The sequence below is a fragment of the Tinamus guttatus genome, unplaced genomic scaffold, assembly GCF_059628265.1.
Source record: "Tinamus guttatus ecotype Peru unplaced genomic scaffold, ASM5962826v1 Tinamus_guttatus_pri_ptg000171l, whole genome shotgun sequence".
Lineage (NCBI taxonomy): Eukaryota > Metazoa > Chordata > Aves > Tinamiformes > Tinamidae > Tinamus > Tinamus guttatus.
In genome coordinates, this window is record NW_028288705.1 from 892,493 (window position 1) to 902,037 (window position 9,545).

At 47.3% G+C, this 9,545-nt stretch overlaps 1 protein-coding gene across 2 annotated transcripts in view; it reads left to right on the forward strand.

Annotated features, from left to right (window-relative positions):
• The window catches only part of PTPRB (protein tyrosine phosphatase receptor type B), a 62,449-nt gene extending 54,117 nt beyond the window's left edge, over positions 1-8,332 (forward strand). Inside the window, exons 30-35 of one of the 2 annotated variants that reach the window (XM_088522935.1) lie at positions 1,012-1,146; positions 2,641-2,763; positions 2,994-3,157; positions 3,994-4,129; positions 6,148-6,268; positions 8,042-8,332. In XM_088522935.1, the coding sequence (XP_088379061.1) occupies positions 1,012-1,146; positions 2,641-2,763; positions 2,994-3,157; positions 3,994-4,129; positions 6,148-6,268; positions 8,042-8,064 (702 nt within the window). In that variant the 3' untranslated portion in view covers positions 8,065-8,332. Of the gene's footprint in view, positions 1-1,011; positions 1,147-2,640; positions 2,764-2,993; positions 3,158-3,993; positions 4,130-6,147; positions 6,489-8,041 lie in introns of those variants that run through there. The other variant, XM_088522934.1, reaches the window with a different exon arrangement.
• Positions 8,333-9,545: the final 1,213 nt, after the last annotated feature.

Below are 9,545 nucleotides of genomic sequence, written 5' to 3' on the forward strand. Positions count from 1 at the left end.
TCCTTTCAAGAGGCTTTTAGTGTGCACACAAAGTAAGCTTCCTTTCAGCTTGATCCTTACGCTTCCTTTCAGCGTGATTCCCGGGAGTTCAGCTGGGCGGTGCAACCGGAGAGACAGCTAGTCTTCGTGCCCCACGTTGGGCGCCATTTGTTGCACCTTGTGAAGAAACGGACTCAGTCTGGGGTGCAGAGTGAGACAACTTTATTTCCAAACCGACTTCTTTTTATACTTTCTTAACACAAGTGTTGCAAAGCGCACAACCAATCAGCATCTGGCCACCTGCGCGGTTGTCTGGCTTTGTTTCTTTTCTTCTGGCAAGACACGTCGCACACAAGGCAGGGGGAGGTGTTCCTCAGTCCTCGTCTTTCTCGGCTCTGTCCCCCATCTGCTGCAAAGACTGACACCCTTGTGGTTAACTATCTGCTAACAAGGTACTATTGTCTTTGAACAAGCCTCCACAGCCAAGGACATACTTTCAAAGGTCAGTGACTTAACACAGTGTCCACATAATCGTAGCTGTCACCGCAGGTGGCAGCCTCGTGGCACCGCAGCCCGTCCTGGCAGTGCTGGTGCCTTGCACGATGGGGAACTGGCTGAGGTCACAGTGGGGCCCTTTGCCAGAGAGCTGGGATTGACAGCAGCAATGGCCACAGCAAGCCAGATTTCAATCCAGAATTTAGCTAATTTATTACAGAGTAAAAATAAAACAAAAAAGTCTAGTAGTTCCAAAACTGCTTGGGGCAATGTGCTGAACACAATATGCTGAACAATGAAAAGCTCTGACTGCCACAGAAAGAACCATATTTAGTTTAGCTGGTATGGGATCTTCCTTCTCTCTGCTCTCACCAGCCTTCTGTTCTAGGGCTAAGGCAGCCCTTGCTCTCTCAAAGCTCCTGTCCCAGCAAGGCACAGCTGCTGCAGAACCCACGTGCAGCCCCGTGCCTCGTTCACTTGCTAGAAGATCTCTCCTTTCACCTTGATGGAAGCTAATAGAGTTTTCTCTATTTGCAGGGCAATAATTTCCGCAGGGAATACATAGCAACTCAGGGCCCTTTGCCTGGCACCAAGGATGAGTTCTGGAAGATGGCATGGGAACAAAACGTTCACAATATTGTCATGGTCACCCAGTGTGTTGAGAAGGGCCGGGTAAGCAGTGACTCTATCTCATTATTACTGAATGTTTTCACATATATTAAATGTTTATGGTCATTATTTGCATCACACTACAACACCAAAGGCCCTCGTCAAGGAGAAAACAAAATACACTAAGAGGCAAGAGCTATAATCTGAAGACAGGATATGGGCTGGGACTGTGAAGTGAGAATGCAGTGATCATGAGAGTATTTTCCATGAGTTGTAGAGAAAGAAGTAGAAAAGGGAACTGTTCTTATTTAGTTTCCCGTGCTTCTTCCCACAGAAAAGTAATGAAGTCACCTGAGGTTATTTCATTTTTAAGGCTCTGTATATGGAAGTGAAAATTCAGAGCAAGTTCCTTCTATTCTCAAATACTTATAAAAAGCTGGCAAATTCAGTAGAAATGCAGGACTATCTCAAGCCCCATCTACTTACAATGTCCAAGTAGCATCTGTTTGTAGTCAATTATTATAAAATGATTTTTTCTCTTCTTTCTCCTGCACTTTAATAATTAGCAAATTAACTTAAAATGCTGGTATTTTTGTTGCCAACATCACATCACAAGCTGTGAGTGTGTGTTTGGCAGAAGTGAAGCACTTCTGGGTTTTTTTCTCAAGCTGTTGTTTGAGGCTGCATGGAGACTCAGGCAAACCCACTGTGTACTTTGTATTCTATTCATCTCCTTTGCTGATCATCTCAAGAGTTAAAAGAATTGGAGGATTCATTAAAACAAAACAAAACAAAACAAAAAAACTTACTACACTTAAGAGGACAAACACCAGGAGCTTAGATGAGCTATCGCTTTAAATATAAGCTCTGGAGAGCCCACCTTCATCATTAAATATATGGCATTCTTTGTGAGTTAAGCCTTTAAGCAGTAAGCCAAGAGATCACTTGCACTTAACAGCCCTCCTGGGTGCCAGTGCATGTAGGTTACTGAGCTGGCTCAGCAATCCCCCTGCCCAAGTGTGAGCACCTCCTGCACCTCTTCAAACGGGGCTAAATCTGCGTGGAGAAGCCAGCGTGAAGGAGTGTGGTCTAATGGGACGTAGAGGGTGTTTCTTCCTGGCTGACGTTCCTTTTTGCTGTCTCCTCCTGCACACGAGCAGCTCCGAGTTGGCCCCCATCGCATCTCGGCAAGAGGCAGGGATGCAGGTGCTGGAAGGCCGGCTGTTGTCCCTGCAGAGCCAGGAGAAGCTGCAGGTGGCAAGAGGGGATGCTGTAGAAAGCACTGTGGTGCACACAAAAGGACATTAGTGAAGAAATTCTCATTCCCGCCATCAGCAGCATCCACAATGGGAATTTCCAGTTCCTGGCCATAGCCCAGGGCTGGTTGTTGAACTGATAGGGCAGGGGGTGGCAAATCTCTGAATCCAGCTATGCTTTTCTTCCTGCAGTTTCAGGCAAAGGAGGCCTGATAATGAAGTCTCTTCCTGCCAGTCTGGATGGGGGCATGGGCTCTGGCTGTCATCAACACTGAATCCGTATTTTCCTCTCTCCCTGCAGGTGAAGTGTGATCACTACTGGCCCCTTGACCAGGATTCCTTGTATTATGGAGACCTGATTGTAGAGATGCTATCCGAGTCAGTGCTCCCAGAGTGGACAATACGAGAGTTTAAAATCTGCAGTGTATGTTTGGATTCATTTTTATATATGTATGTATTTAAAATAATTGTCATAGAAAAGCCTGCAAGACTGAATTAAGCAGTTTTAACCTGGCTTTACCTTGATTGCCTCATACCCAGCTCATCTTTGGTGTCAGCTGCAGTAAAATAACATTCACTGTGAAGGTGCAAGGGGTGTGTGTGCATCCGCCTGGCTCGCTTGTCCTGCTAACCCACACTTCTGTGTCCCGGCAGGAAGAGCAGCTCAACTCAACGAGGCTCATTCGTCACTTCCACTACACTGTGTGGCCAGATCATGGTGTGCCAGAGACCACCCAGTCTCTGATCCAGTTTGTCAGAACCGTAAGGGATTACATCAACAGGACTCCAAACGCGGGACCGAGCATCGTGCACTGCAGGTACGTGCAGCATCAGTGACTTGGTGGCACAGAGCTTTTGTACAAGCCCCTGGGAAGTTCTCCAGAATTTGTGTCTGTTAGGCCGTGGGCAGCCACAGAGTGTGACAGTGAGCGGATGGGTCTCATCTCCAGGGACCTCAGAGCAGCAGTTCCCAAGGCACACGCGCTCACAGCCTCCCCCTGCAGGTGCCCCGAAAATGGTACCCAGGGAACCACTGTGCCTCTGTGGGACTGCAAGAGGACACTGAAAGTGCCAGGTTGCCACTTCAGAAGTGGCTCATCTTTTTTTTTTTTTTTTTTCTTGCATTCCTAAATTGCCTTTGTGCTATGTGGCTGAGGCAGGTATGTTACGTGACCCACCTGTGTCACCTGTCCATCATGTACCACAGGGCAGACCTCAGCACTGGCTTGTCAGCTTTCCTCTTTCCCTTCCTTACCCCTACCCCACTTCCCAGCATTTCAGCTGTTGGCGACTCTGGGACATTAAAAGGTTGGCAAGACTCTGCCTTGGATGCCTTTCCATAAGATACTTGCCAACTTCCCTTACAGAGTCAAGCCTCCAGATTCACCTCTGGAAAGAACTGGAAGCTTAAGAGTGCCCTACAGTCAGGTGCAGTCCCTCAGCTAACCGAGAGCCTGAGCTGATGAAAAACAGAAAGCAGGATGGGCAGTAGCAGTGAAACCTCTTCCATGGCTTCCCCGTGGCTCTTCTCTTCTTTTCTCAAACCTAGTTCCACCATAAGGAATTTGGAATCTCAGAGATGCCGTATGAGCAGTGAGTTCATAGGAACAGTGCCATGATCAATATATTTTTAAAACTCTTCCTTTTCCCCCAGTGCTGGCGTTGGGAGGACTGGCACATTCATTGCCCTGGACCGAATTCTGCAGCAGCTGGATTCCAAGGACACAGTTGACATTTATGCAGCAGTGCATGACTTGAGGCTTCATCGGGTTCACATGGTCCAGACAGAGGTAAGTCCTGCACAGCCTACAGTACAGGGCAACATCAGTTGCCCTAAGTAATAATCTGTCCCCTTAAAGGCTCTCAAAGCACTTCACAGTTACCCCACTGAGGAATTCCAGTCAGGTATTTTAACTGTGAGAACCTCTAGCTCTGGATCATTTTTATTGGCTCTCATACAGAAGCTACAACCCTTACAAGTGGTAGCTCTGCTGTCTATAGATATTTTCTCCCACTGCCACAGGATCACAGTCAGCCTGACAGTGTAATGCAGAAGACATTTAACAGCACGTTGTACTGTTAATATAATACCCATTTTATCTCTTTAAAATATCTCAATGGGTGATGAGATTGGAAGACAACTAAAGCAGACTGATAGCTAGACACAAAAGGAATGAGAGGATGAAATAATTATTTAAATGTTTATCATTTTAAAACTCCAGCATTGGTGACTTTGCAGTTCGTTTTTTACTAAGCTGCTCTGTCCATCTTTCATTAATGATACTGGAAAAGTTGCTCAGTCTTATCCTAATACATTATGCAGAAGGATAGTGCAGTGCAGAAAAAGTGTTTGGGATTTTTTCAATGCTTTTAAAAGTGTAAGAAAATCACTTCAAGCTAATAGCACCTAAACACTTAGGAGCTGATTTTACAAAGGAGAGTTGTGGAGGCACTCTGGACATTTTCCCTGTGAACTGTTAATAGAGGAATTAGAACAGCTTTGATGGGTCTGTCTGTAGCTTGATACTAATGGAGCTCTTTTTGCTGCAATTTGGAAACAAAAATATCAGTGGCTGAGCTTCCTGATAGATGTAGAAGACACAGATGGATATAAAGAGAGGTGCTATTGGGAATGCAGAAGAGAGAAATTTCCTAGAATTGTCTAATCACAGAAAAACTCCTTTCTGAGATGAGACAAATTCTCAGCCTGGATGTCTGGACATCCTCAGAGACGGCTCCATCTCTTCCCTCCAGTTGTAGTCAGCGAAGGCCAACAGGCACCTCAGGAGGGTGTTTTTTTCCCCCTCACCTGTACTCCTATCTGAGTACAGGGAAAAAAGAGGGGAAAAAACAAAGCTTGCTGCTCTCCCTGCTACTTTGAGAGCCTAGGTTTGACACAAGAGTTACGTGATGAAACCCACCTGTGGCATGAGACTCGACTCCAAAGCCAGCCAGGCCCAAGCAGCAGAGAGCAGCCCCCTCCAGCAGCCCCACACGCTGCTGCTCGGCACCGGCAGCGCCTCTGCCCTGCGCCAGCCCCGCTGTGCCCAGCGCTGCCCGCAGCAGGAGCCCCAGGCAGCGCCCCAGGCTGAGGGAGCAGCGCCCCGGCTTGGCAGAGGCTCTTGCTGCTCACACGTGCTCACCTTGCTCGTGCTCTCTGCAGCTTGGTGGCCTGGGAGCTGTGTCAGTGCCCAGGCAGGGAGCTGCTGTCTCTCAGCACAACGTTAATTAACAACGTAATTAAGCTGTGGCTCACATCTGCCCCCAGCTTCTGATTCGGGCCTTTCACCTGCGGGGGCAGCAGCTGTATGTGCAGAACAGCAGTGCCATTCAGCACAGAGTCAAAGCAGTCTCACGGCTTGCACTGGATCAAAAGATACTGCTTCATATAGAGCATTCTGGGTGCTCTTTTACTTAATGTTCTATCAAAGCATGTCAATCGCAGTAGCTACTCAACACAGCATCATGCCGAATTATGCCTGATTTGGCTTCCAGTCACGACATGAACAGTCAAAATATATTAACATATATAAACTTATATTAACTTATATGCTATATCTGTAGTATTTCTAAAAACAGATATTTAGTGAAGAATGAACTTATTTTGTAGAAAGAAATACTTCCTGTATGCACCATCATGAAACAGATTACTATATTACGAGTGTAGACAAGAGATTAATTCTAGAAGAATGTATTCATTTTAAATACCATCCTTATTTTGTTAGCCTGGAATCATTCTTCACAGTAAAGCAAAAGGAGTTACAGAATTTCCCAGTGTGACTTTAAAAAAATGCAACATGTTTTGCAGTGTCAGTATGTGTATTTACATCAGTGCGTGCGAGATGTGTTAAGAGCCAGAAAAATACGTGGTGAACAAGAAAATCCCTTGTTTCCAATATATGAAAATGTGAATCCAGATTATCACAGAGGTAAGTGCAAGTTTACTGAATTGTAAAATGTTTCAAATGTAATAACTCATGGACAATTTAACTGAGGAGATTTAATTTCCTCACTGCTCTGTTCTTGTCACTCTTGTAACTTCATCTTCCTCTCAAGGGGCTTCCGCACCAAATTTCAGCAGCTCCAAATTTATTTCCTCCATTACCAGTCACTATGACATCTATTCCTGCTCTTATCTTGCCTTCTTGTTCCCCCTGTATCAAACTTTATGATTCCTGTGCTGTTAAAGGAAACGGAGCCCTTTCCCTGTCATAATCTTGGCTTCCTCATTTGCCTGTCTCCCTTTAAGCCCCCTGAGGCCACAGGCTGGGGCTCTCTGCTCTCTGCTGTCATTGATGGAGTCTTCTAGGGATTTCTGCCTTGAATCACACTCCTTTTCCCCATACTGTATGGGGAGCCTTAGGAGACTTCCACCTGCATTAAGCGCATTATGTAGGTGTCCAAGTCTGTGGTCTTTCTTCTTCTTGCAACTCCCTAATTCTTTATTTGCCTTTTTCCTTGTCTGTATCCAGTCCATTAGTGATAACAATTTACAGCCATATTCACAGGGAGACATCAGTTTTGGAGAGCCTATAGACACCTTGCTGCCTGCAAACCCTCATCCCGTTTGGTACCCAGGGCTCCCTGTACATGTAGACCTTGGAAGAAAACATGCCCAAGAAGCCTGATCTCATTTCCAAGGCGAGACCAGAGGATGCTGTTGTGGCTGCATCTCAGCAACATCTTTGGGGCCTCACAGTCCTGACTGACATGTTGGAGCACATTATAGCTCGAGGGCATAGGGCAGGGCTGCTGTTTTGTTTAGTTTATTTTCCCTGTGGCTTCAGAGAAGGGGAGGTTCCTGCAGATGCAGCTGGCATTGGAACCACAGCCAGCCCTGTCCCAGCTTTGGGAAGTGCCCCTGAGCTCAGAGCCCTAGCCCATGAGTCTCCTCACAGGCAGTATGGACCCGAGGTCTGCTGCCTCCCTGAGGAGTGTCCTGAACATCTGCCTGTTGCACCTTCCTACCAAGAGTTGAGTTTTCCAAACTGTCCCAGCTTTGCTGGCCTAGGCCAAAGCCCCAGCAAGCTGGGGCAGCTGCTGGTGCTGCAGAGGGGCTGAGCAGCAGGGCAAGATCCGTGCAGGAACATGTCCAGTGCAGGACCACGTCCAGCTCCCTCCCTGCACTGCCCTGCAGCGGGGGCACTGCCCGGCGCCCCTGCTCTCATGGCCAGAGGAGCCGCCAGGAGAGACCCTGTGCAGAGCTGGCAGCAGCTCAAACCAGGAGCAGAGGTGGCAGCACCTCAAACCGTGCACAGAGGTGTCAGCACCTCAAACCATGAGCAGAGGTGGCAGCACCTCGTGGGGGAGCCCTGACGGCTGTGGCCGCTTTCAGGCTGCAGGACCTCGGTGGGTCCTCATGGTTGGGTAGTAGGAACCTAGCTAATACGATGAGGCATCAGAATAGTTTTGCTCATCTAGCCTTTCCACATCGGCGTTGCTGCCAACAGGCAGAGCAGGTTTGGAAGAAGCCAAGGGTTGAAATGAGCGGAGTTGCACAAGTCAGGGCTGTTTGTTTGTTAGCAAAAAGCAGAGCTGGGATCTGCTCCTCAGTTCTCATGTCACTCACCAGCCAGTGCTGCTGCCACAGGCACCTCTCAGAGCAGAGAGGAAAGTCAAGCCACCTGCTTTGTGTTTTTTCGTTCTAAATTTCTTATTTTTTCTTTTTTTTTTCTAATTTTGTTTTTTTTTCTTGCTTTCAGATGCTGTTTATTCGAGGCACTAAGAATGTTACAGACAACTACTTTTGTGACCACGTTTGCTAACTAGCGATTTTGTTTGTTTCTTTTTTATATATGTATTTCATGCACTAGAAAGGTGCCAGACCTTTCTGTTGAGACTGTGTATAATTTATTGGTCTGGTGATTGTTTTTAAAGGTATATAATTTAAGTGTAATGGATATTAATGTATATAATTGTATTTTGGCATTATGTAAATATGTATTTTTTTCTATAATGTTTATATTAATATTAAGCTTCAGATAATGCTATTATTTTCTTATCACAGTTTTTTATAAACTGTTCTACATAAACTATTTTGAATTGTATGGCTAACAGGACAGCTGAATTGGGAGCAGGTTGTGTACTGGCACGTAGCACACAGGAAAGAGTCCTAGTAGGACTGTTTCTCTTTTTTTCTCTCTTTTTTTTTTTTGTCTTTTGACTAGTTCTGTGTTTGTGAGATGAAATAAGCTACTATTGTGCAAGGGAACAGAGGCCCTGCACAGGAGTCAAGGTGCTGCTCCACACCTTTCCCGCACTCACCAAGGGCCGGGGAAGCAGGGCCCTCCCCTGGGAAAGCAGCTGCTTCAGGCCCAGGTGGAAGTGGAAGCGCCGCAGCCCCCCGCGCTGCCCTGCGCTCGGGTGAGGCCTCCGCAGCCCCTGGGCTCCGCGGGGAGCCACGGCCCTGCCTGGCTCATCCCGCTTCCCGAGGGAGCGGGCCCAGAGCGCAGCGTGGGGCTCTGCTTGTCCTGGGAGCACGGACACGCGGGCAGAGGAAATGCCCCAGCCAGACGCAAGGACAGAGCCTGCCAGGATACCAGCCCTGGCAGCTTTGACAACTCATGCAAAAAAAGAAAAACCTTGGACCATGACAGCTTAAAAATGGAGAGACTACAAGCGTATTAAGGAAACAAAGGCATATAAAGACCTATATCCTAGACTTGACACAACTGGCCTCAGCCTTTCCTGACTAAACATCCTCAGAGGCCTCAGACGCCAGCCTTGGTGTCAGCTTTCACAGCAGCTCCGAGCGCGTGGGCTCAGCCAGACTTTTAGATGTCTCTGTATGAAAACATTGCTCAGGCGCCTTGTAGATCCCTCGTGCACCCGCACAAACTGCTTCAGATCCCAGGGTCTGAAGGAGGGAACAGTGGTATCGTGGAGGCCCATGTTACCTGGGGAAGGCTGGGCAAGACCCCCAGAATGTGCAGGTTCTCTTGCTTTTTCCTCCGCTCCTTTGCTAGATAAGCTCTAGAGGAGCAGGAAAGGACAAACGAGGATGGCAGCTTCGGGTCCTGACTCCAGCAATAGCAGCTGAACTTAGGGCCCTGTGTGTGGCGTCATGGTGCTGCATGCGTCACATTTGATCTACTGAGAGCAAATAAAAAGTATCTATGTAGCATTTTTTTAAAATATAAGACACCTTCTTATCACTAGAGCTGGTTCTATTCACTGTGCCTCTAAGCTGGTGCAGGACTAGTGGGA